The sequence below is a fragment of the Cynocephalus volans genome, chromosome 10 (genome assembly GCF_027409185.1).
Source record: "Cynocephalus volans isolate mCynVol1 chromosome 10, mCynVol1.pri, whole genome shotgun sequence".
NCBI classification, from domain to species: domain Eukaryota; kingdom Metazoa; phylum Chordata; class Mammalia; order Dermoptera; family Cynocephalidae; genus Cynocephalus; species Cynocephalus volans.
Window position 1 is genome coordinate 117,026,713 of NC_084469.1, and position 27,780 is coordinate 117,054,492.

General features: G+C 47.6%; 1 protein-coding gene across 1 annotated transcript in view; it reads left to right on the top strand.

The window, feature by feature from the left end:
• The window catches only part of COTL1 (coactosin like F-actin binding protein 1), a 43,080-nt gene extending 20,252 nt beyond the window's left edge, over positions 1–22,828 (top strand). Inside the window, exons 3-4 of the mRNA XM_063112507.1 lie at positions 4,472–4,629; positions 21,589–22,828. Of these exons, the coding sequence (XP_062968577.1) occupies positions 4,472–4,629; positions 21,589–21,699 (269 nt within the window). The 3' untranslated portion in view covers positions 21,700–22,828. The remainder of the gene's footprint in view (positions 1–4,471; positions 4,630–21,588) is intronic.
• The last annotated feature ends 4,952 nt before the right edge of the window (positions 22,829–27,780 follow it).

Sequence of the window (27,780 nt, forward strand, 5' to 3'; positions counted from 1 at the left end):
GGGAAGACCTGAAAGAAGCGAGGAATGAATTTGGAGAGCTGGAGGTTGCCCGAGGCTGACCGACCGAGTGGAGACATCTGGCAGCCAGCAGAGAGGGCAAACCCTGGAAAAGGCATAGCGTTGCCTAGAGAAGAAAGCCAGAACCGTGGGAGGGGGTCATCGAGAAGAGAGCAAGAGGCTGGGAGAGCTGGCTGGACCAGAAGGCTCAGCCCATGGCTGAACACATGGTTGGGGTTTCCAAAGAAATGCATCAATCCAGAGTAGCCGGCAGCTCTCCCACATGTGGCTCTGGCCAGGGATGGGCGGTTTGGAACCAGATGCTGTCACTGGAGCCCGAGTGCTCAGGCTGACCAGTGTGGAAATGGGAAATAGAGTGGTTACCATGGAAACAGACTCATTTCTTTTTTATTTATTTATTTGCTTATGAAGTCCAGCTGGAGCCATCTCCGATGCGTGGCCCTGCCTCCCCCTCAGGTCGGGGCTGCAGTTTAATTAAACACTTTGGTGCTTTTTCTCTGACAACACTACTCAGAACAGTGCACTGGTTTATCACACATGATTGGGAATGCTAAGAAATGCTCTTGAACCAAAGGGTTTCTCCCCCAGGCTCTGGTCTGTGCCTGCCACGTGTGGCTGTGTACATTTCAACGGAAAAGTTCAGTGCCTCCGTTGTACCAGCCTCCTTTCCTGTGTACAGGAGCCACCTGGCAGCTCCACCCCATGGCAGTAGCTTCAGGTAGAAGGTTCTACCATGTTCGGCCAGGTGGGTTTTGTAGCTTTCATATTTGATCTTCATGGTCGACTGGTGAGAGAGGTGTGAAATCACTCCATTTTGGAAGCGACTCAAGATTCCATCCAACGATGAATGGATACACAAAATGCGGTCCATCCATACAATGGAATGTTATTCACCGTAAAAAGGAGTGACGTTCTGATACATATTACAACATGGATGAACCTTGAAAACGTGATGCTACATGAAAGAACCTAGTCACAAAGGGTCACATATTGTATGATTTCATTCCTATGAAATATCCGAATACGCAAATCCTTAGACACAGAAAGTAGATTACTGTTTGCCAAGAGCTGGGGTGTATGGCGGAGAAGGGGGTGGAGAACAGGGATTGACTGCTAATGGGGATGGAGTTTCTTTCTGGGATAATGAAAATGTTCTGGAATTAGATAGTGTTGATCGTTGCACAGCACTGTGAGTGTACCTAAAGCCACTGAATTGCATACTTTGGTAAAAATGGCAAATTTTATGTTATGTGACTTTTATCTCAATCAAGAAAAAACGGGAAGGACAAATGAAACACCCCGTCTTACAGATGGGGCAGCTGAGGGTCAGATATTTGGGAATGAAGTCAGTTCTTGGGGGTGTAAGGGATGGGACGTCTCACCCCTACATGGCCTCCTGTCCCCCGACACTCTTTCCTTACTTCTGATGTCCATTCGGTCACTGAGCCCCATCGATTTGCCTGTGAGGGGTCTCTGAGACCATCCTTTCTTTTGTCCCTGCTGCTTGTCACCCACTGACCCCTGGGTGTCACAGGGGGTGCCCACCAGATTCGCATGGCCACGTGGGGGCAGTCCCTAAAGGAAGGGGGCTGAGCGTGCAAACCCTGATGTCCAGGTCCTTGGCTGCTGGCCTTGCTGTGCCATTAGGTGCGACCATCACGTGACCCCCTGAGCCTCCAGCTGGTGGTGATTTGGATGGTGATGATGACGTCCCTATCTCGCCCACCTCACAGGATTGTTGTGAAGATGAGATGTGATAAAATATAAACATGTCTTATAAACTGAAAAGTGCTGTGCCCATGTGAGTGGTGACGATGGTCTATTTCCCTTAAGAAATAAATGCTGTGGAGTCACCTCACCCCGGGCTGCAGAGTGTAGGTCAGAGGTTCATGTCTGCTGAGAACTATGTTTCTTTGCTCCCCTGGGACATATGGGTTACTCGGTAGACAGAGCAGCGTGTTGTCGAAGGTGTGCTGCCAATCACTCCTTAGGCTTTGAGATAACCATCAGGAAGTGGACTTTATCAGCTCCAGGCCTGTGTGTCTCCTTTAGACAGATGGTTTGTGGCCTTTGGTTTTGGTGTTAACTTTGTGTGGGATTCAGCATGGAAGTACCTAAAAAGATTCTAGGAAGAAAAGCATCTTGGTTTTTTTTTCTTTTTCACTCCAAATGTCGTTCTTTGACCACCAGCAGCAGCAGCATCTGGGAGCTTCTTAGAAGCACAGACCCCAGTGCTCCATTGCAGACCTGCTGAAGCAGAATTTACATTTTAGGATGATCCCCCAGTGATTCCAATGCACGTGGTGTTTGAGAAGCAAACATTGCTCTATAATATCATTGCATACCTGAGAAATCCTGAAGCCAGCAGCTAAAAGCCCTGTGTGAACAGAAGAGTTTATCAATGTGGCTGGCACTAGATGATTAACTGCAAACCAGTAGCAGTCCTTTGTACTAGCAATTACCAGTTAGGAAGTGTAATGAGATCTCATTGATAATGGCAATTAAAATATGAAACGTTTATGCATTAAGCTGAGTAAGGATATGTGATTTCCTCAAGGAAGCACAGAACTTAGGTGGGAAACTCAGAAAGGTACTGATTAAATGGAGACACAAACTATATGTAGACCAGAGGTTCTCATCCAGGGGTGGTTTTGCCCCTTGGAGACATCCGGCAATGTCTAGAGGTGTTTTTGATTATCACACTGTGGGGAGCTCCTGTCATCTAGTGGGCCAAGGTGAGGGATGCTGCTAAACACCCTACAGTGCACAGGACACCCCCTACCCCAGAGAATGGTCTGGCACCACATATCAGTTGTGCTGAGATTGAGCAATCCTGTTTGCCCTAGTGGTGTACACACACACATCACTTTAAAAACTCAAGAATATCAGGCCGGCCCATGGCTCACTCAGTAGAGTGCTGTGCTGATAACACCAAGGCCATGGGTTCGGATCCTATATAGGGATGGCCGGTATGCTCACTGGCTGAGCGTGGTGCTGACAACACCAAGCCAAGGGTTGAGATCCCCTTACCGGTCATCTTTAAAAAAAAAAAAAAAACCCTCAAGAATATCAACTAATAGTTTGATTACACAGAGCAGTGGAGGATGGGGAACTTAGCCTAGTGGATTGGGAAAGAGATTCCAAAGTGATGATAGTGAAAACAGTGTGATATTGAAACAAAACTTCAATGTAGATCAGTGGAGCAAATTAGTACTCAAAGTCATTTTAATAAAAGTGAGCATATAAAATATAACAAGCATAACATACCCAGTGGAAAAATATTCAGGATTTGTTTTTGGCCTAATTGTCCAGCCATAAGCTAAACATCCCTGGTGGGTCACGAGCTGTATCCCAGGCCAAAATAACAGCCACTTTCTCTTTGTTGCCGCCTCATCCCCCACCCCTTCACAGTGTGGCTTTCTCATTCCAAGTAGGACCTCGAAGACTGAGGATAAGCAGTAATCCCACTGCTGGGTATATACCCAAAGGAATGGAAATCATCATGGCTAAGGGACACCTGCACTCCTGTGTTTATTGCAGCTCTATTTACAGTAGCCAAGAGCTGGAATCAATCTAAACGTCCATTGACAGATGAGTGGATAAAGAAAATGTGGTATATATACACAATGAAACACTACTCTGCCATAAAAAAGAATGAAATTCTGCCATTCACAGCAACATGGATAGGCTTGGAGAAAATTATAAGTGAAATAAGTCAGGCACAGAAAGAGAAATACTGCATGTCCTTACTCATAAGCAGGAGCTAAAATAAAGAAGGAAAAGAAAGAGAGAAAGAAAGAATCACAATAATACATTGAACTTTCAAAAAAAAAAAGAACAGAAGTGTGGTTATAAGAGGCGGGAAAGGGGGAGGGGGAGGAGTGGTAGCAAGAAATTAGTTAAGGGTCACAAAGATTGATTACATTTTATAAACATCAGCATACTAATTATACTGATTCGATTACCGCATATTGTACACATGTATTGATATTTAAATCTGTGCCCCACAAATATATATAATCAATTATGTTTCAATAACAGAATGGTCAAAAAAAAAATTGAGAATAAGAAAGGTTTGACAAATTTCTGTTCCCTAAGATCCATAATTGGAGCCTTGGCCCTATGAAGGTCATAAGCATTGCAGCCAGAGGGGCTTGGGTTCAAGCCCCAGCATGACCTTGAACTGCCTGCACAGCCTCAGGAGTGTCACATGACCTTTCTGTGACATGGGCAGTAAAGCCTGCAGAGCTCTTGTTGGGATTAAAGAAGAGACTGTCGGCCAAGGTCAGCATACAAGAGCTTCCTTCCCACCCTCTGCACTTTGCTCCCAGGGACCACGTTCCCTCCTGCCGTGCTGCTCCAGGCTCACTGGTGACTCATGGCCTCTCCTCAGGGGACCTGGTTTTGGGTTGTTTTCACTGAGCACCGTGCTCTCTTTTTGCGTTGGCCACAGATGATGTCCGGCTGTTTGCCTTTGTGCGCTTCACCACGGGGGACGCCATGAGCAAGAGGTCCAAGTTCGCCCTCATCACGTGGATTGGCGAGAACGTCAGCGGGCTGCAGCGGGCTAAGACTGGGACGGACAAGACCCTGGTAAAGGAGGTTGTGCAGGTAATGCTTCTGTGTTCTGTTAGTCTGGGACATCACCCCCCAGAAAGGGTCACCATCCATCAGGGACAGAGAGGGCTAGGTCTGTGACTTGGCTGTGACTTTGCACAAGCCATGCCTCTGGACCAGTAGAGCCATTGGTGAAATGTCACCGAAGTTTCTTTTGGGATGCGGCTAGGAAGCAGGAGACTGTGTTTGTGACTGGCCATCACGTGGTAGAAACATAGCGGCAGGGTGTCTACCCCTGTGGGCGGGGCAGGGGGATGACCAAAATGTCAACCACTACCTGGTAACATCATGAAGGACTTCCGGGGGTGGCTGTGAGGATCTGGTGGGAGAATTCAAATGCATCCTCTCAACAGTACCTGGCACTTGCTGAACGAATATCTGTCAACCTTATGAGGGATGGCAGAGGTTTTATAATGATTTCAGTGACTGTAGAATGACAAAGGCTGTATCAGCAATGGTGCAGACACCTAGACTGGGTGATTGGGTACCATGTTATCCATGGCTGACTTATACCCGAGTTCCTGTTAGACTAAAGGGGAAAAGGCAGGTGTACCCTTGGTTTTGTCTTTGAGCTCCTGAACGTTTCTCCTTGCAAGAGTTCTCTATTTTAACGTCTTTTCCATTCTAGCCATTAAAGAAAATTGACACTGTTAGAAACTTCCAAGGTTATTCATTTGGGGTTAGGGTATGGGGTCATCCTGAGAAAAGGAAACCTGAATTCCAAGAAGGTAAACAAGGAAAGGGTTGCTGAGAGAGAAAGCTCTCTCCTTACCCAAGAAATCCATTTTGCAAAAGGATTTCTCACAACCCACGAACTGAGGAATCTCTCCCTCTTTCAGTGTGTTTAGGCTGTTGTTCAAGCGACCAGAATTATTGTGTTACATGTCCCTTCAGCGTCCTGTCTGCTGCAGAGGGCAAGGGACACTATCCCCCCTCTCCTACCAAACACATTGTTTTAAAGATACAGAACAGTATAAGTTGTCCACAATAAATAAATGTTTAAAAGTAATGGGCTAATGATGGGGGTGGGTAACAGCTAAATTTAGGGTACAGCGTTTCTTTCTGAGGCTATAAGAAAGCCCTGCAGTTGACCATCACAGTGGTTGTTGTGTGTGTCGGGGTGTGTTGGGGTGTATGTGTGTGTGTTGTGTGTGTGTGTGTGTCGTGTGTGTTGGGGTGTGTCACGTGTCGGTGTGTGTGTTGTGTGTGTTGGGGTGTGTGTGTATCATGTATGTTGGGGTGTATGTGTGTGTGTGTTGGGTTGTGTGTGTGTGTGTTGTTTGTGTGTTGGGGTGTGTGTGTGTGTTGTGTGTGTCGTGTATGTTGGGGTGTATGTGTGTGTTGTGTGTGTCTCGGGGTGTGTGTGTGTGTTGTGTGTGTCGTGTATGTTGGGATGTATGTATGTGTTGTGTGTGTGCTGGGGTGTGTGTGCGTGTTGCGTGTTGGTGTGTGTGTCGTGTGTGTTGGGGGATGTGTTTGTTGTGTGTGTGTGTCGTGTATGTGTGTGTGTCATGTATGTGTGTGTGTGTCGTGTGTGTTGGGGTGTGTGTGTGTGTTGGGGGAGGGCAGGTAATATGGAAACTCGATACTATCTCTCGCAACTTGTCTGTAAGCCTAAAACTCTTTCAAAATAAATCTTCTACTTAGAAAATAACAGTAGGAAGTAATAAATTCCTGCTGTCCCACTGTCAGTTCCGCTGTCACTGCTGTTCTGGGTCTCCCCAGCAGCTCCCCCGTGCCGGGCTCCCCGCCACCTTCTGCATCACCGTGGTCACGGCCTGCAGACCTTGCCCTAGTCTGCTGCTGCTGCTGCTGCTGCTGTTTTTTGGGCTAACATAATTTCACAAGTTATGTGGCTGCACAGACTTTGAATCAACGTCTCTCTGGTAGCGGAGGGCCCCATTTCACAAGTGGGCTGTAATGTACTGAATGTTCGCCTGTTCTTGGCCTCTTGAGTTGCTTCCAATTTTTCTTTTTATAAATAATGTTCCAACGAACATTTTAATACACACAGCTCTTTTCTCTTTTGCTGAATTAGTCCTTTAGAATACATTCTCAGGAGGTGGGGTTTCAGAATTAATAGGCGTGATAATGATTTCTAAAAGGTATGGGTTGTCAGATTGCCTGTTGAAAGGGTTAGCGCTATGCCTGGAACTGAGTGAGTGCTCAATTTTAAATGTCACTGATTTCACATCTCATTCAGCATTACTGTTAGCCCTCCTGTCTGCACCCTGTCTGGCACTGGAACCCTTCCTTTGGAAAGCTGCAGCCCTACAGGCTATTTTTCTCCCAGCCAATTGGGTTTTAGTGGTTAACTAGCTTTCAGAGGTCTCCCTGTGGCAGGAGAATGAAATCTGCAAATGAGTGCACTTCCCATGGCCAAAGCTCTCCTGCTGAGTTCCGCCCACCTATGCCGTCTTGGGCGTGCCCAGGAGCAGAGGGGACAATAAGGGGGAGGCTGCTTGTTAGGATGCATCCAGTGGACACAGTCTTTGAAATCTTCACTTCCTTTTTTCTTTCCATTTTTAAAATTGTGGTAAAGTACAATAACATAAAATGTACCATTTTAATTGTTGTAAAGTGTACAATTCCATGGCATTAAGCACATCCACAGTGTTGTGCAGCCATCCCCACTATCTAGTTTCAGAACTCTTTCATCACCCCAAAGGAAACCTTGTACCCGGTAAGCAGTCTGCAGGGTTTCTTCCAATTCAGAACTCTTTTCAGTTTGGTTAAGTGGGCCAGTGACTGAGGGTGGTTTGGGGAAATTGATTCTCTGGTGGGAATCTTTAGGTGGAAATAGTAGTTATAATATGTTCATTTGCAAGCTCACATACATTGAAGCAAACAGGGGAATTACCAGGCTCTGGGAACTGAGAAGCGCAGAGGTTTTGGCTGTAGGCGTGGCTGGATCCAGGCTCAAGCACTATTTTCATCTCATCTCCCAGTTCTGTTATCCTTTGGGTTTGGCCTCAGGCAGCCTCTGCACAGCACGAGAAATGGTCTAGGCCATGGTGGTCCTTCTGGATCTGGAGCCCAGAAGAAGAGGGAGGCCTCTTCCCTCAGTGTCAATCAGTCCCTCAAGAGGGCCCCGATTGGTCCAGCTTAGGTCACATGCAGGGAGGCAGGGTTTCATGATTGGCGGCTCCAGCGTGACCCCAGCAGTTGAAAGAAAGGGATGTGACTAGATGAAAAGCACAGATGTCCACTCCGGTGGGGGAGCCTGGACGCTGTCCTGAATTGCAGGTGCAGTATTATATGCTGCCCATTATCTTTGCATTTTCCACCGCTACGCTTAAACGTGTTCAATATCTGAAGCTGCTGCAAGACCGCCACGTTTATATGACAGCTGCAAATAGAGGCATTTGGGTTACAAAGATGCTGGTGGCATGGTATCTTTCTACATGCTGTGACTGGCACCTGTATCAGCTTTCCCCTCTGTTTAAGGGGGACTCGGGCCAAATGTTATTCAGGGACCTCTCACATAGGCCATTCTGGATTCCATGTCTTGGGGACAAGATCACTTCCCCAGCGGCCTTTTGCCACTATTTCCACGTGGACAATAAGTGGATTGACTTTTAGTTTAAGATTATTAATAAACCCTCAGCTTTTATGGTAATAAAAGTAATACACCCACATCCTCATATGAAACATGGAGAGTGTAAATTCATTGCTTCGTTGTTGATGTAGAGTAGACAGAATCAAGAAGGGAGACTTTCATGCCACTAACTACCTACCTGACCATGAGCAAGACCCTCCCCCACCCCCTGGGCCTCAGTTTCCCCATTTGTAAAATGAGGAATTAGATGAGTTGACTTACTGTGTCATATTCTGTTTTGGCATATTCTGAAAATTTTTCTTTTTGTTTTTCTTCTTTAAAATGGGGTGATTTATTTATAACAGAATTTTACCTTTAAAAGAACCTTATTTTACTTTGACAAAGGGGAATGTAGTGCAGTGGTCTGGAGTGTAGACTTTTGAACCAGATGGTGTGGGTTCAAATTTCAGCTTCATCACTTACTGCATGGCCTTGGGCACATTGCTTACTCTCTCTGGGCTTTAGGCACCTGGTATGTAAAATAGGGGTGATATAATATGTACCTCTTAGGGTTGTTGTGGGGATTAAATGAGCAAATATAGGGAAAGTGCTTAGAACAGTCTGGTAATGACCCTGAATATAGTAGCTGTCATTTCCAGTTTTCCCTTTTACAGGCAATACCGTGTTGTGCAGCTTGCGCAGAAAACATTTAAACATTTCTTCATTGTGGATCATTTCCGTAGGAGATGGTAGACTTGTTGTTGAGCCCAGGGCATGGGGCATGGATCTCGTTCACCTGTCTTGCCTGCTTGTCTTGCAAATGGCCCAGGCCAAGGTCAGAGCCATCAGCAACACAGGGAGATCCTGGCCTTACCCACACTTTCCAGTGCTGACAACTTGTGCTGTATCTGTGGCCTGCCACTTAGATGCATTGGCATACAGGGAAACTGAGGCCCAGAGCAGTGAGAGGACTTGTCCCAAACCCACAACTAACAGTGGCAGGGCTGGGGCTGGAGCCGGAAGAGGTAGAAGTCATAGGTTCGGCTCTGAGTCTGTTGGGTCTGTATTCAGATCCAGGCTGAGAAACTGAGCCACGTCTGTGGCTTGGGGAACAAGACAAAACAAGATGAATGCCGGCAAGGCCACGGCAGCAGGGGCCACCGGGTGAGCCGGACTGGGCGGCTGTGTCGGCCAGACATGAGTCCAGGGAATGCGCTGAGTGCACAGCACGCTCGACTGCTTTGCCTGGCCGTGTCTGCTGCGGAAGAGCCTGGCTGCCTCCTGGGACAAAACACCAGCCCCATTGTTCTTGTGCCTCTGCAGGATTGTGGGCACATTGCCGTGGCCAGTGACAGAGACTGACCAGGGCCAGGGCCAGGCCTCTCGATTTAGAGCCAGACTTGGTCAGTGATGCATCATGCTTGTCTTGCAAAATGGTTTTATTCATGTGATTGTTTTATTTATTCTTTAACATAATATGAATGGTCACAGAGCCAAGTGATCAGAGGGTACATCTCAGCTTTTAGCATCAGGAAAAGAGACCTGGTGGAACAAGTTTCCTCCTAGGAGAAGTGGGGGTGGGAGGACAGATATCTTCCAGTGACGGTGTGGAAATACAGATGAGTGTCTATTCTGAGGCTTCTAAACCCCAGGAGCAGGACTGACAAGTTCTGTAACACCTTCCCCTCCCTCTGCAGGGCCACGTGTACCCATCTCTCACCTCTGAGGACCTCTTTAGTGTACCAATGTGGTAATACTATGAGTAACGGTAGTTTTATTGTGTCCCTACTCTGGGTCTAACGCTCTTGTAAGGACTGTCCACGTATTAAATCATCTATTCTTCATAAGGCCTGGTCCTCTCCCCATTTTACAGATGGGGATCCTGAGGCCCAGGGGAGTTGAGTCACACGCTCCCAGTCCCAGATCTGGTGGTGCTGTGGCTGCAGTCCAGGTGGTGTGGCCTCAGAGCTCGGCTCAGACACTTGCCCGCACCGTGTATTTCCCAGCGTCTTTCGGCACCGAGTAAACTGCTCTGAGGCCATGTGCATTTGGAAACTCGTTCTCTTGTAGATTTGCGCAGCACACTTATTTTTAAACGTACCGGTTCTCAATCTTTCTTGATGGTGGAAACTTTTTTAAAAAATGGAAACTGAGCATCGTTACTTTATACTTACTTTTAAAAAAAATACGGCTGTGCCAAATGGAAAAGGTCATGGGCTTTGGGGGAAGTGAGCCAAGTCAATATTCTAGCTCAAGTTTAACTCATAGTTTCAGGACCTTGGGCAAGTAATTTTATCTCTAGAATCTTAGTTCTCACTTAGAAAGAGAGGATGTAAATTTTCACAGAGTTGTTGGAAGTGTTAAAGAAAAGCAGCAGATATGAAAGGGGTCTCTCCATTTTGGTGCCTGGTGAACTCCTGTTCATACTTCAAGACCCTGATTCTTTACCCCATTCCCCTACCAGCCTCACTTGGAATTAATAGCTTCTGTAACTGATTCTATTACGGTCCAGACTCTAGGATTCATAATTAAGTGCCCAGCTAGAAAGTAATCTCCTTGAGGTCAGGAGCTGCAGCTGCTTTACTACGTAGTACTCCTAGTGCCTGGAAGAGTTCTATGCCCGGCACATAGCAAGTGCTAAAAAATGAAGAAGTGAACAGACTGACTTCTTCACATAGGCTCTTTGTGTATTCCTAGGACAGAAGCTAGTAATTGCTCACTAACTGTTCTTTGGGTTGAATTGGATTGTGGAAACCAGTTACACTCCAGGAGGGATTCAGTGATTGAATTGGAATTCCCCAAAGCCCTGTTTTTGTTTCAATGAAAAGCAGAAATGAGAGTTGGTTGGGGCAGCTGAGAGAACCTACATACCTCCACGTAATGAGGTTTATGGAGCCACTGCACTCCTCGCAAAGCATTGGTCCCACTTGGCACCTGGTACTGTCCCTGGACCCTGCATTGCTCGCCGAGGGCTTCAACTGTTTTTACGGGGAGTGTTTACGCTTTTTCAAGAGAGGGGTTCATGGAAAGGCCTGTGTTCTCAAAACCAGGAGGGCCTTTTTGTCCATCCTGAAGCCTTTCACCTGGCCCTGGGCTCAGGCAATAGAGCTTCTTGGTGCTCATGTCGTGTATTTTTAAAACACACGCTGCCTGATTGGAAAATAAAAAGCTCCCAAGTAGCTGTGAACGGGGCACCAAGTATCTTGTGTGGAGGTCCAGGCGTGTTCATCCGGGAGCCAGGTGCTGTAATTACCCCAATACACAGATGCGGAATCTGAGGCTGGGAGAGGCCGAGTCTTTGGGCCAAGGTGAGTGTCGAGGCAGAGGCGGGTGGCGGGGTATTGGAGACTGCTGTGAAGGTGGGGCTTTGTTGGAGGGCAGTGAGAGCCCTGGAAAGACTTTAAACACTCTGAGTTTGGGCCTGACGTGTAAATGAAGCCGCTGTAAGAAGCAAACACTTCTGCCTCATGGGCTGTGGCCTGGCTGCCTTTCACGAAACTCCAGATCTGGCCCCAGGCCTTGGCCAGCCTGCTGTGGCATGGTGCCAGCCTGGCTCACCTAGCAGCCACTGGCATCCTGCCGCCCGATGTGGTGATTCCTGACACAGCCAGACGGCATGCAGTTGCTGTGCTGTGGGACGCTGGATCTGAGCATGTACAGGGCTTCACTGGTGGAGCCTGAAGAAATGCATCTGGAGAGTCTTCATGTGTGAATGCGTTTCCCAAGAGGTTGGGGCAGGCTGCAAGCTCACTGTGCTCTTGAAATCTTGTCACTGTGAGATTCTTTCCTCCCTTTTGCTGCCTCTGCCTATACCACTGCCCCTCTTTGTCCTCCTCTGGCCATGATTTGTCCCTGGAAATTCTGCCTTTTGAGATTTCCTTCTGGAACAAGCTGCATGGTCTCCGTCTTCTCCCCATGGTGGTTTTTTTCTTTTTTTTTTTTAAATTCCTGGTCACTACGGTTTTTAAAAAGTGTTCAGACAAAATGAACTAAAGAATGATCAGCTGCAGTCTCCACCTCACACAGATTTCTGCTCACCTCTGAGCCTTTGCCTCATAGGTACATGTTTTTACACAGCCTTTACCAGCACAGACACAACTCATGTCCTTTCATCTAACATTTCATGCGCGTGTCCGTCCTCAGTTTTCATAATTTTGATGGCCAAATGCTACTTGGTGAGTGGATGTGGCACAACATAGGTAAGCCTATGTTACCCCCTGTGTTTGTGCATGTGTGCATATCTGCATGTGTGTGCACATGTGTGTGTACATGTGTGCATGTCCCTTCTCTTGAGAAAGACCTTGGCCTGAAGTTATATGTGTGACCCTTTTCTGGCAACTTTGCCTCCCTGAGCCTCAATTTCCTCATCTGAAAAATTGGGATGATAATATCTAACTTGCAGAATTGTCAAAAAAGTAAGAAGTGTCTGGTGTGTATAAAGTGTTCAATGTAGACACTATTTACTTATTCAACTTTTGTTGAAAAGCTCAAGCAATCTGGTATTTATTGATAGTGAGCATCTTTGAGTATATGTGCTGTCATTTTAAAAAAATTCTGTGCAATTATTTCTTTGGGAAAAATTCCCAAATGTGGATGTGGCCGAGGAACAAGACATCTTCATCTAGGCAGAGTTTTGGTTGGGCAGAAGTTGAAGACCTAAACCTGGATTTAATCTGTAGCTTGTCAACTGAGCAACAGGCAGGCACTATTTGGAGCTGGGGGTTAAGAAGGATTCTGAGGTTAGGTCTGGACTCAGTGGGAAAAGTATTTGTGATTTACGATGTCTGCCATGGATATAGGAGGGGAGAGTGGAGTATGCTTTCCACGTTCTTGTCTCCTTGATCTAGATGAAGCAGCAGGCAGAAATCAGGCAAGGTGGAGCTGGGACTTCTGTAAATGGCTGTGATCAGGAAAGTGGAGAGTCAAGAAAGCAGACTTCAGGCTGTTGCCCGAATGCTAAAGAGAGGGGTGGCCCTCAAGGGTCAGGATTCCAGGCATATGGCCAACTCTCCTTACTTGGTTTGGGCCCAAACCTATTCCTGGCATGCTGTTAGGGTGTCATGCCTTCCTGCCACCCATCTGCATTAGGTGATCACCCTGTGCACACTGCACTGTGGCCCTATGCCTCTGTCTTATCCTTTGTTCTCTCCTAGAGAAGCAGGGTTGTGCCACCTCTGAGCTGTAAGGGTGACGCAGGTGCCTTTGTTCCTGAATCTGTCAGGTGCTAGACCATACCATTTTGATCTGTTTATTCCCTTTCTCTGTGAGGACTCATGCCTATTAAAAGTGCCTGCTCTTTCCAAGTAAATTACACCTTGCCGATAAGACTTTTTAAACCTTAGTCTTGCAGCACTTTAGAACAGTTGTATGAGGGGAAGTGTGGGAGGCCCGGGTGGGTGGCAGCTGAGTGCCCAGCAGGTTTGGTGGTTGTGCATTTTCACATGGCTCTTGTTCCCTGGAGGTTGCCCTTTCTCCTGGCAAGATGCAGGATGCTGGGGACCGACTCCTTTTCTTCAGCACTCTGGGGTCTTTGGTTTATAATTAATCTTCACCTACTTGGGGAAAAGACACATTATTGTGGCCAGCATGTGTCTTGTCTACCCCCTGCCTCATTCAATGCATGTTGTGGGGAGAGATTCTATCCCCCATGCTGTTTTGCAAGGGATCGGGGACAAGCCTGAAGCGAGCACACAGCCTTCATTTTGAGAGCCATGCTGTGATCCCAAACTTGACTTTTCTGTGCCAGTTTTTCCCATAGCCCCTTGGGTTCTGGTGTCTGCAGTGGAACTTTGTCCAATGTCCATGTGCTTTAGAGGCTTAGGCATAGATCCCTGGAGGAAAGGCCTGGGGTGGGGGACAGGGAGACCCTTTTGTCTGGCCTTCTTTCATAGAGATGGAAACCAGAGCCCAGAGTCATTGAATGCTTCCTTCAGGGCATTTTAGAGCTCCCTGCTTCTCTTTTTCTGTTCTCAGACCCTCAGAGAGACCTGTAAGTACCAGAATTTTGACTTCTCAGGGCCTAGGAGAGTGTGACGTGTAATAAGTGTTCAATAAACACGTGTGTGTGAGAATGAATTACATTAGCTCTTTGAATACAATGAAGATTGCCTTTCTTTCCTGGCCCCACTCTGTAAAAAGTGTACATTCCCAACATCACAAACTTAACCATCAAAGACTTCTCGCTCCCTTTTTCCTTCCCAGAACTTCTCTGCACCCACATTTTCCACGTTGGTTAGGAACACTCCATAGTCCAAGCATTCTCAGCAGAAGACCTGACACTCCCACCGTGACAGGCGTTCTCTCTGTCCTCCTGTAGCTAACCTGTGGCCCAGATTTTGGATTTGCAGCTGGATTTGCATCTTCTCCCTGCAAGGGTGAGGACATGCCAGTATTGCTGCTTTAGTTATTCAGAGGAATTCCCAGGATTTCCCTTCATTAAAAAATAAACATCAGGGATGGAGAGAAGAGGAACCAGCCGCTGCCTGACCTTTCACTCTGAGCATTTCAGAAAACAACTTTGTATCTCAAACTCCCCTAACAATCTTGAGAATGAAGGTGAACTCATGATCATTTAAAATATTATCTGAGGCTGGCCAGTTAGGTCATTTGGTTAGATTGTGGTGCGGATAACACCAGGATCCAGAGTTCGATCCCTGTTCTGGCCAGCTGCAAAATAAATAAATAAATAAAATATTATCTAATGATTATTGAGCACTTACTCTGTGCCTGGCACACTCATCAAATGGCCAAGCCTTGTGCGAGCTCCTAAGATCCTCACAACAGTATTAGGACATAGGTGCTGTTATTGCTGCAAACAGGTTTGCAGATGAGGAGGGTGAGACTCAGGGAGGCTGAGCCCACGGGTGGCCCAGATGTGCTGGACAACCGTCCCTATTTGTATTTGGCCTAAACCTACTCCTAGCACACCTTAAGCCTAAAGCTGGGGTTTAAACCCAGGCAGTTGGGAGCCGTTATAAAAAAAAGGGATAATTTAAAACAAGGATAGAAAAATGTATATGTACTTTTTAAACCAGGCTTGCAAATACATGACTATGTACGGATCCCTGGTTCCTGACCCTCATCTCTACAATCGCCTTGATCGGGAAAACATACTGAGGTTTGTTTTACCACTTTGAGGCATCAACGTATGTGCACTTGAGAAAAGTCACAGGGACCAAACTTGTCCTCTCCTTGGTGGTTGCATGTTTCCAAGCCATTCTGATGGTAGCCTCAGCCCCTTGGAGTCAGACTCACCTGAATGAGGTCTCTTCCTTTGAAAAGTCCTGCTGTGGCAAAAAGAAAAGGGAAAAGTCCCCTGTCTGGGAGCTATCAGAGAGGACACAGTGTTTCTAGACAAAACAAAGATCTTGCTAGAGCCACAGGTGACAAGGACCCCAGACTGGCACATATTGTCTTTGACAGGTTGCTTCAGCAGCCTTGCGACTATTGATGCAGGAGGGACAGACAGTGTAGAGCAGTCCACAGAGGCAGGATGCAGAGGAGAGGGGACAGGCCTGGCGCCTCCAGGGACATGTCCTCAGGGCCCCCGCCATGAAGTTGCTGTGTGCCCTGGGACGAATTGCTTCCCCTCTTTGGGTGCCTGGCTGGTCCTCTATCAGATGAGGGTGTCAGGGTTTCAAGGGCTTTCTTTCAGTTCCATTTTTTTCTCTCTCCTTTTTTTAAAATTAACCAAAGTATAATTTACATAAAGGAAAATGCACAAATCTTAGGAGTATAGCTTGATGAATTTTTGTATATTTTGAATTTTCATCATGCACACCTGTGCAAACACCACCCAGACCAAGACATGGGACATTTCCAGGCCTCAAAGGGTCCCTCAGAACCCCTGCCAGTTACTCCCTGCTCCCCACTCAGATTGGCTCTAATGTTTTATGGTTCATGGTTCTCCTCGCCTGACCACACTATCCTTTCAGACTCTGTCATGTTCTGTCTAGACCTGCACTCTCACCAACCCACTGTGGCTCCTGAGCACTTGCAGCGTGGGTGGTCCACACGCAGCTATGTGCTGTGCCTGTGAAATACACACCAGATTTCTAAGACTATATGAAGAGAAGCATGTAAAATTTTTATATTGATTACATGTTGAAATGACAATATTTTGGATATATTGAGTTATATAAAATACTATTAAAATTAATGTCACCTGTTTCTTTTTTCTTTTGTCAGTGTGGCTACAAGAACATTTAAAATTCCGTAGGTGTTAGCGTCACTCCAGGCCTTAAAAGTGTCTTCTGAGTAAGGACTTGCTCCCGAGTTTTGCCATCTACCTCTCCCCTTATGGTTGTTTGGTGGCATGGAGTGTGCGGGGGATGGTGGCCGTGTGGGGGAGGTGTGTGCGTGGTGGGAGGGGCCGTGCTTTGCACAGACATGTTCTTTGTGGTTTTCAGCCTTGGGTGCGGGCAGACACAGCCGCTCCTTGCAGGCTCCTTCCAGTCTTGGGTGTTGCTCCCAGGCCAGGGTCCGCTGCCACAGAGCCATCTGTGCTTGATTTCTGCCTTTTTTTGAAAACATACAATTAAGCTCATTCCCCAGTGGCGCTGGCAACTCCCTTGCCGAGTGAAAAGCCTGACCGCTCCACGAGAACTGCTGGAGATGGAGAGGTATGAAGTCATTTTGAGCTGGTTTTTAGGTTGGCACCCAAGTCAGACATTTGGGGACATGTGGCAGACGGCATGCCCTGACTGGGAGTGTTGACTCACCTTCCTAAGCCTCTGGGGTTGTGAGCATCCTGTGTGAGGTGGAGGTCTGCTAGGCCCACCTGCACGTGGTCGCTGCTGGCTCCACCTGCCACGTGGGCCCCTGTAATAGGGGCAGGTGGGGAAGGGGCTCACTGTCTGGTTCTGGCTCTGAGGCCACATCAGAAACTGCCCACTATTAGCTACAGGCCCATCTCACCCACATGTCTGCATGGCGTCCTGGGGATGCACTCCATGTATACCCACTCTGTCTGAGGTGACAGGTGGGAGCCAATCCCAGGGGGTGGCTGGATCAAGGTGGGGACACCTTGTTTGGAAGGCACTGGGATCCCTGCCAGGCACAAAGAATGGGGAAGAGGTAGAGGAGTCATAGGAGCAGCAGGAGGAGGAAATGCATAGAGGGGAGGTGCCTAGACAGCACAGGGGGAAAGGTGAGCAGGCGCAGGTGGAAGGATGAAGAGCTGGGAGCCACCTTAATTTTGAACATTCTTTACTATTTTTTGTTTTTTTAAAAAAAAAATTCTAATGACCGACACAGGCACTTTAAACATTTCCGAAGCTACAATGACTATGGCCATGCTCTAGGTCCCATTAGAACAGCGTGACTGCTATTTAACTGGCTGCATGGGGGTGTCACTTGCTGAGCTCAGTTTCCCCTTCTGTGAATTGAGGGGTGAGAGGAGATGACCTCTAAGGACCTTCCAAGCCCTGCCATCTGTGGTGCTGTTGAGATGGTATGACCCAGAGGAAGCACATCCATCAGTGTCATCCATAAATTCCTTTTCCCGGCTCAGCTTTGGAGCAACGTGGGCTGCCAGGAGTTCCAGGTGATACCCCGTGGCAGGTACACGGCGGGGCTCTTGTGTGATGAGGGAAGCAGTGCCAAATGCATCGGTCATCAGCCAGGCTGAAGGTGAAGGGACCCAACAAGGCTCAAGTCAGAATAAAAGGTCATCCACCCACCCCCAGAGGCAGGACATCAGGATTCTCCCAAAGAGAGAATTTGGAGTCTGGTCTAATGGGACCTAGAGCCTGGCCACAGTCATTGCAGCTTCAGAAATGTTTAAAGTGCCTATCTTGGTCATTAGAATTAAAAAAAAACTAGTAACTAATGAGGTAGGACTCTTAATTTTGCACAAGCTAACTCTGGTGTTTTCTTGAGGATAAATAGAAACGAAACACTAGGTCAATGCAGGACTTGTAGGTGTAAGCCAGTTTAATGTGTTAAGACACTTGATCTGTAACCCTTCTTCTCTTTTTTGGCAGTAATCGGATTGCTGGACTACTTGTCTTTTAAGACCTCTCTAAGTAGTGACAGTAAAAGCATGTCTTCCATGGGCAGAAAAATCTCTATTTTCTACTGAGGCAGAGAGGAAAGGACATTCAGCTGATCCAAAAGTGTTGTGGTGACCCTGTTTATCTTGTTAGATGCAGTTTGCTTTAAACATTTTCAGAGATCATGTGGTTGCTTTTTTATATATACTTTTTGATGTAACTTGGACTCTTTTTTTTTTTTTCCCCTCATCTTTTGGTTTTAAACATGTCTCTGGTATGTACCAAAGGGTTTGAGGTTGCTTTTTTTTTTTTTCATTTTGTAATTTGAGATGTAACGTTTCTAAAGGTAATTTTATTCATTTACATTTATTGTTATGTCATGTTTTACTAGATTCTACAATTTTGTTTTGCTTACTTTGGTTATAATTTGATTTCTTATATACTTGTGGTTTTAGGTTGGATTCTGCACAGCCTCATGTACATTTCACTTTAGATTTCTTAGGCCTTATCAAGCTTATTTCTTCTTAATCTAAAGCTAATAGCTAACTGACACAAACATTAAGTGTTCATATTTCTTTAGATTGCCATATATAGCTATCACAGAGCAGAGGAACTTTGGACTTCCTTATATAGGCATCTTGGGCTGTTAGCTTCCTCCTCCCCATTGTTCTCTGCCCCTCCCCCATGCCACTGGGGCTCAGTTTGAGAAACACGTCAATTCTCAATTCTCTTTTCTGGCTCTTAGATCCAACTTATATTTTCTTATTGTACTCATCACATGCACATATGACTAGCAGCACAGTATGGTGAGATGGGAATAGAAAGGGTCTAAAGGATGTTTTGTTATTCTGGGCAAGTCTCTCCAAGCCCAGCCCATGGGTCTTATCTGTTAGAAAAAAAAAAAGGCTAATATACGAGGGAGGATTAAATGAGAAAATGCGTGAGGCTGTGCCTGGCACATATCAGCTGCTTGGTCAATATTAACCATCCTCGTCTTCCTCCCTATTAATGTTCTTACTGACTTAGCATGGCAAATGGTTTGTCTATACTATAAAATTGACCCGAGGGTTCTCCTGGTTTAGTCGTTCTTCTTGGTCATATACAGAACACTTTGTTTTGTATTGTTTTGTTTCTCAGTTGTGATGAAATTCTCTTAACATAAAATTAACCATTTCAAAATGTACAGTTCAGTGGAGTTTAGTATGGTCACAATGTTGTGCAAACACCACCTGTCTCTAGTTTGAAAACATTTTTATCACCCCAGAGGGAGACAATGATTCTTTACTCTTTGGAGACAACTGGACTTTCTAGCTGTGTGACCTTGGGCAGGTACTGTAATCCTCAGAATTTGTTTTCTTGTCTTTAAAATGGAAATAATATCAATCATCTTACAGGATTTTTAAAAAACAGCTTTATTGAAGTATAATTTATATCCCACAAAATTAGTTCATCCTGAGTGTATGATTCAGGGATTTTTAGTAAATTTGCAGACTTGTGCAATCATCACCACAATCCACTTTTAGAACTTTTCTATCATTTCCTGTTCCCATCTGCAACCCCTAGTAACCACTAATCTACTTTCTGTCTTATAGATCTTATAGATTTGCCTTTTTTGGACATTTCATATAAATGGAATCATACACTATGTGGCCTTCCTTGTCTCACTTCTTTTGCTCAGCAGCATGTTTCATGTTGTAGCATGAATCAGTATTTCATTCCTTTTTATGTCTGAATAATATTGTATGGTATGGATGGACCGTATATATATTTTTAATGAATATTATTATTTTTTTACATTCTATGAAGTTGTTGCGGAGCAGTTGGGAGGGAGGGGGAGAGGGGAAAAGGGAAGGAAATGGGACGGAAGAAGGAGGAAGGAGGAGGGGTGGGATTGAGTCTGTGGCACCGCCCTCATTCCCACAGGGGAGACCAGGGGGCTTCCAGCAGTGGCTTGGTCATTGCCCGGCTGGGTGCAGATGTCAGGGGTGTGTGGCAAAAGCCCTTGTCCCCCACCACCCCAGCTCGAGAACCCGGGGCACTTCCTGCGGCGGCTTGGTGGTCGTTGCTGGCCTGGTTGTAGGTATCAGGGGGGCATGGCCAAGAAAGGATCATATTTTACTCATCTACTCATCTGTTGATGGACATTTAGGTTGTTTCCACTTTTTGGCTATTATGAATCATGCTGCTATGAACGTTTGTGTACAAGTGTTTGTGTGGACATACATTTTCATTTCTCTTGGGTAGTACTGTAGGAGTGGAATTGCCGAGTCATATTAAAGGGTTTTGAGAATTACCTTTACTAATGTGTGTTAATCTCAGTACCACAGCACAGTGGCTGGTGCACAGAAGTGCTTACTAATGGTGGTAATTGTTCATGCCATTTCCTTATGGACTTTCTTTTGTGATCTTTGGGCTTGTTATTTGTATTTTGGGTAGCTTTCTCTGTATTCCTGTCTGTAACCATCCTGAAATTGTCTTTGTTTATTGAAGTCTTATGACCCACATATTAAAGTAACTGTTTATCTCTGTGGCTCAGGGTTATCATCACCTCCTTCACTCATTTGTGCCACAGACATTTACTGAGCATCGCATGTGTGCCCCACCTGTGGGTTATGGGCGAAATCTCTGTGCCCCAAGAGGAGACAGCTACTGCATTCGTTTTTCTCATCCTTGTAGCCCTTTTTAACCTGGCATGGTGTTTGTTGAATGAATGCAAACATAGCCCTTACCATCCAGTGACTGAGTATGGCTGGAAATCCCAGTAGATGCCCAGGCTGATCACTCAGACCCAGGACCAGAAGCTCCTGTGTCATTAGGACCAGTGGTGGCTGAGGCTAGCTCCTACCAGCTTCTGAGAGCCAACTGTGGCTGTCTCTTCTTCATGCCATGTATGGGGACATCATGTTGGTAGCTTGAAATCAACCATTGTGGGAATATATACACCGTGGAAATGGGCAAAAGCTACCAATCAGAGCTTTTTCCCTTATTTTCTTTTTTATCAGAGAGCCTGGTGTTAAACATTTACCAGCCCATCTGCCTACCTTTCCAACCTCACCTCCTGTTATTCTTTCAACAAGATGGTTTTTTACAGATGACGAAGTAGAGGCACAGAGAGTTGAAAGGACCTGCCCAAGGTAACACAGCCAGAAAATGACAGAGCCAGAATTCAAACCCAGGTCTGACCTTGGCCCATCTCTGTGGTCATGGGATGGCATAGTAAAGTTTACTTGGCATAGCCAAGTTCACCCACTGTCTGATCTCTAGTCATGTCTTTTCTTCAAAACAACTCTGCTGCCAAATTTTCATTTTGATCATTTGTTAACGTTTTAGATAGGTGCCAAGGCTTCCCAGTGTGTTGCCTGAGCAACACTTAGATCCTGTCCCTTTTTAACAGGAACTCTGTGTTTTCATTTGCTCTTGCAGAATTTCGCTAAAGAGTTTGTCATCAGCGATCGGAAGGAGCTGGAGGAAGATTTCATCAAGAGCGAGCTAAAGAAGGCAGGGGGAGCCAATTATGATGCCCAGACGGAGTAACCCAGCCCTCCCCTGCCCCTTGCCAAAGTCATCTGCCTGCTCCCCAAGGGAGGGGACCACCGGCCTCCGCTACAACCCACCAGCCCACCAGGGAGAGGAGAATCAATGAGAGGCAACGCCTGCCACCCCATGTCCATGCCCCACATCCCCTTTCCTGCTTCCCTCATGAACCCTGCCATGTCTTTTCTCATGAAGCTCATGGAACATCTTTCTTTGATCTCCTTTTTCTTTTTTCCCCCTTTTTTGTTCTAAAGAAAAGTCCTTTTGATGCCAAGGTCATGCATGTCATCAGATCTGAGGTGCCTCCCGTGGTGACCCCTTTCCCTGGCATTTCCGCCTGGTCTGATCCACTGTGACTTCGCGCTGCTCCTGGAGCTGGGGCCTGTGCTACCATCTTGGTTTCTTTGGTGTGCCCTCCTGTTGACCGCTAAGGGGGCAGCCGGGCCAAGAGCTGCACCCACCGGCTGCAGCCTTCATAAACATACACACTGATCCCATGGTCAGTCTTGGACCTCCCAGAACTTGCTGCAGGGTCCCTAACCCCACCCCCACTCAAAGTTGCCTAAGCTACATGTCCAACACAGACAGTATTACTCAGTGGTGAAAAGTTTGGGTCTGGCTCAGACTGAATAAGAAGAGAGAAAATTTGCCTTAAAACTTACCTGGCAGTGGCTTTGCCACATGGTCTGAAGCCACCTGTTCCTCCCCTTTTGATTGAAATCTTGTGGCATGAAGAAGAGGCAAAGGGCTGAGTCCAGGTTTGGCAAGAGAAACATTTCAGGGTTAACTTCAGGAACTCCCAAAGTGGCAGGGATATTAGGGAGAGAGGCTCAGGGTGGGGGATGGGAATTTAAGTAGAACTAGGAACTGATTCCTGACTTGCAGAAAGGTCCTGTGCGAACAGCGGGGACAGCATGGGGACAGCACGGGCCTGGGGCCTGCTCACCACTTTTGCTGTGTGGAGCTGAAGCCCCAGCATTCATGGCGACCAGAAAGTCTGTGGCTTTCATCCTAGGTCTGCACCACAAGTTAAAAGGATTGTTTTGTTTTTAAAGAAAGATGAGATTGGCTTGGTTTTTCATGAGCACGTTTTATATAGTTCTTTTTCTTTTTTTCCTTGCTCATTTCATTTGGGAAAGAAATCTGTACTGTATTGAGGTCGTGAAGGACATCTCTGCACTCAAAACAGTTTACAGAAATAAATGTTTTTTGTTTTTCAAAAAAAAAGTTGGATTTTCTGATTTGTCTTATAGGGTTTCTTTACTGTAAAAACAAAGGCAATTGTCATCCTAATCAGATTTGACAGGCATTTATGGAGCTCTAGGGACCGAGCACATTCCCGTTCAGTAGCTTATTTAATTCTTAACAACCCTAAGAAATAGGTGCTGCTTTTGTCCTCATTTTGTGGAAACTGAGACTCAAAGAGACTAATTCCCCAAGGTCACCCAGGTAGAAAGTGTCAGAACTGGATTTGAATGAGGTCTCCTGACGCCTCTGGCACTGCAGCTTGTGAGGGGAGTGGGGAAGCCCTGGAGTTTGGGACAGTGACGTGACAACAGGTTGCAGTACTTCTTGAGTGGCCAGAATCCTCCTGTCTTTTCTGGAAAGGCCAGGAGAAAGTCTCTTCCTTGGCTTGGTGGTGACATGCTCTCTGAGGTTGTCCTAGGGCTGAAAAATGGGACTTCCAGCACACCAGATCCTGTGGGAACTCAGAACCAGGCCAGAGGAGTTTCAAACACACACACACACACACACACGCACACGCACACGCACACACACACACACACACACACACACACGCACGCACGCACGCAGAGCTGGGCTTGGAGGAGCTGAGTGTGGGGCAGGGAGGGTGCAGGGAGAGGGCAGAGACCAAAATCATAGCAGGAAAGAATCCTACAAGGTGTAGGTTCCTGCAAGTCTGTGATTATGATGCCCAGTAGCATGGGGCCAAAGGTTGCCACCACCCCTGCTCCCAGCCTGCCCCAGCCATGCTGGATTTTAATACCAGCTCATCTATCACAGCTGTGTGGCTTTAGTCAAGTTAGTTAACCTCCCTGGGCCTCAGTTTCCTCATCTGCAAAATGAGTAGCCATATTGCCTACCCCATGGGAAGGCTTACGGAGCAGCAAGGATTAACATGTGTGAAGGGCATCCAGTAGGGGTGCAGCATTCTTACTACATCCTGCCACTAGGTCTTGTTAGCTCTGTGGACTTCTGTTTTTTCCTACACCTGGAACAGAGGGAGATAGGTCTCTTGCTTCCCAGACTACAGGCTTTTAGCTACAGTCAGAGAAGTTTGGCTTAGTAGGTGGACCTTTTCATTTCACAGCCATGTACCCCAGTGCCCTAGGCCTTTGATCTTCTGGAAAACCTGACCTGGAGCATGGCTGGTCTCCTGGCCCGACTCCAGGCTTGCCGCCCATGCTGCTCTGTTCCCCAGATGTCAAGAGGCCGACTAGAAAGAGTGAGGGGACCTCTCAGAGCTGTGCTAGGCCTGTGATCTCATCCCTGGCTGCAAATTAGAGTCACTGGGAGCTTTAAAAGCATAGATGAGACCTCCACCCCAGCCCGATGAAATCAGAGTGCTGGATTCAGGCAAATGCCACCTGCTCCTGTCCAGACAGTTGCAGAGGTGGCTGGATCCCAGACAGACAGGGCTGGAGGGGAGGCCTGCATCTGCCTCCAGCAGGTTCCTCTTGTGAGTGGAATCTTGAAGGGTGAGTGCAGAAAGATGTTTATTGAGCACCTGCTATGTGCCGGACACCAGGCTAGGTATGAGGATCCAGTGACAAACAAACTCGGACACAGCCCCTGTCCTCAGGGAGGCTGAGTCTGGTGGAGATGATGGACATTAACCAGTTTGTCCCACCAGTGGGCGCAGCAACAGACGAGAAGTCCACTTCCAAGAAAAGCCTATATTCTATGAGATGGTTACAGAAACCTGGTCAGGGTATCAAGGAGGGCTTCCCTGAGGGGGTAACACCTGAGCTGCAAATTCAAGGAGAGGAGGTGTGAAGCGGGCCAAGGGGGTGACGGGACAGGGGAGCATAGGAATGTTGCAGCGGACAGAGCAAAGGGTGGACGAGGGTCTGAAGCAGCTTGTTTGTATGTCAAGGAGCTTGGTTTTAACTTGGAAACTACAGCTTGGGCCTTTGCTGGGGGGGTCTGATGGGACTGTGAGATCTTTGAAGGCAGAGAAGGCTTGCCTTCATCCCCTCTCTGTGCCCTGTACCCAGGAGCTGCCCCACTGCTCCTGCCTCTGCCCGAGGCCTGGCCACCCCTGAGCTGGCCTCCATCAGGCCGGAGGAGTCTGGCATGTGGGTCTCTTTGCTGAGATACGCTCTGAATTCATTTACTCATTGCTCATTCAGCAGCTGTTGCAGTTACTATGCTGTGTAACAGATTACTCAATGAAACTTAATGGTCTCAAACAACCACCATTTTATTTTGCCCTTGATTTTGAGGGGCAGGCATTTGGGAAGGGCTCAGCTGGGCAGTTCTCACTGGTAGGGGCCTCTCATTTGGCTGAGGACAGATTGACTGGGCTGGACGTCCAAGCTGGCCCTCCCTCGGGGCTGGACGTCCAAGCTGGCCCTCCCTTGGGTCTGGCAGCTGCTGCTGGCTGGCGACCAGGAGCTCAGCTGGGCTGTGGGTCAGGCACCACATGTGGCCCCTCCAGCATGGTGACCTCAGGGCTGAAGGACTTATATGGCAGCTGGCCTCCCTGAGCGAGCGGCCCAAGAGGACCGGGAGGAAGTAGCATGGCCTTTCCTGACCTGGCCTCAGCAGTCACGTGTCACCATTTCCACTGCACTCTACTGGGTGAAGTGTCATAAGCCCCATATTCAAGGGGAAGGGACATTGACCCAGTGACTCAATGGGAGGCAGGCCAAGAAAGTGAGGCCCATTTTAAAAGCAACTCACTTTACTCTGACCTGGCGCTGAGCCAGCCTGGGGTAGGGGCCAAGGGACTTGAGTGGCAGTGGGGGAGGAGGACAGACCACCTGCCATGAAACATAGTTACAGTGCCTGTTTTCAAGCTCCTGGCAGGTCGCTGCTCCTAGCTGGTTGATCCCTGGGGGCGCTTCTGTTTGTCAACTTTGCCCAGCCTCCCTGCTGGGCACGTTATACTCTGCTTATACTACAGGGATTATCTGGGGCTGGCAAGGGGCATCCAGCCCCAAGGTGCCACCCGGGCTGGGGAGAAGGTCTGCTGTCCCTCTCTGGGTAAGGGTTGTCCTCATTACAGCCTCCCTGTTCCCCATTTCTTTGTGAACCAGAGAAGAGACAGAAAAAACAATGCAGAAAGGTCAGCTGCGAGGACACTGAGGAGCAGGAGGCAATGCGGGCGCGGCCGTGGCTGACCAGCTGAGCGGTCTTGGCCAGTTCCTCCACCTCCCAGAGCCTCCGTATCCTCCTCTGTAACACAGGACCATGATCATAGTGCTGCCCTCATGCATTTATTATGAGCACTGAACGGGAGGAGCCTCGTCAGGTGCTGAGTGTGATGTTATCTGTTAATATTATGATGCTTACTCTCTGCATTGTCCTGGGACCTGTCCTTGTTCTGGGAAAGGGCTGTGGCCATGAGCAGCTGTGGCCAAGGCCAAGGCAGTGGCAGAGCCATCGATTCTTCCACCGCACTGTCAACACTGCTGCCCATGCACCGCTGCTCGTGGGCCCATCATGTTGAGCACACAGATGCCTCTGGGATGTGTTTTGCCAGAGCAGGACACCTGGGTGGGGCTTGGAAGTGGGCAAAAGGCACAGTTCTTAGACCCCTGATGAGAAGGTTGGGGGTCTGGTAAGGAAGGCTGGGACTAGGAGCCAGCGCAGTATAAGGGAAAAAGTTCAAATCCCAGTTCCACCACTTACAGGCTGTGTGACCTTAGGTAGGACTCTTGACCTCCTAGCTTGGAGGAGTCTCCAGGGCAGGTCATACAGCCACGCCAGAGTTCAGGGGGCAGAAATGCATCATCTTCTCGCAAGGAGGTTCACCAAATATTTGTGAACAGAAATACAGCGCACCACACACACCTAGCAAGTGGCTGAGGCAGGATTTGAACCTAGGCAGTGGAGGGCTCAAGCATCTTTTCATTGGCCCATGCTGCAAGTCCTCACAGGAGTGAATGAATGAGAGAGCTCCAACATTCTGTGCAAGTGGGAGTGGAGGGTTAGCCTCACCTGGATCCCTAGCCACCCCCTTAGCCAGGACAAGCCCCCTAGGCAGGCAGTCCCTCCAGGCCGCAGGCAGGGCACAGCAGGAATTCCAGCTATTGGGCTGCCAGCCAAAGAAAGAGGAGTAAATGCCAGGCAGCCAAACCCTATCATGGCTGTGGCGCCATGATAGTGTGAAAGTTGCAGCCAGTCCTTCCTCCAGCTCCAGACAAGAGTAAAGGAGAACTCTGAAGGCATCTCATGGTGGGACCATGTGATGCCTCTGTCTGGGGAGCCTTTTGGACATGTGGGGCTCTGACAATGCTACCCTCCAAGAAAGACCCCGAAGTGTAACTCAGTCCCATCCATCATGTTGATTCTCCTCTCTTGGTCAACCCTAGAGAAAGTGGAGTGAAGAATTTGGCTGAAAGCTATGTGCAGATCTGGCCAAGCAAAGAACAGGTACAATGTGACCTTACTTAAGAACTTCAAGGAGAATAAAGTTAAATCAGCCTGCTGGATGGGCAATATGCAGAGTCCTCAGACAAGACTCAGCCATGTCGCCATCTAAGGCGTCCTCCCAGAACTTCTGATGCAGAGGAAAAAGCCACAACTGCCCCCCAAACCTCAGGAGACAGTTCCATCCTTATGGGAAAGAGTAAGAGAAGAGGCTGAAGGGATTTGGGCTCCAGGGCGCCACAGAGAGTCAGACGAAAGGAGTCCTGTCTTTTCTGCCTCTGTTTATAGTTCGGAGCTAATCTCAACAGTGTGTGTACACTTGAGTGTCCCCCCAGGGATTGCTTCTATCTCTGAGATTCCTCCCAGCCTGGAGCGGCCCAGGAACCAGACAGCCTAGGGACCTGCAGGGCTCCATTTTTGTTTGAATGTAAACAAATTCTTAAGTCATGAAACTGAGAGAAA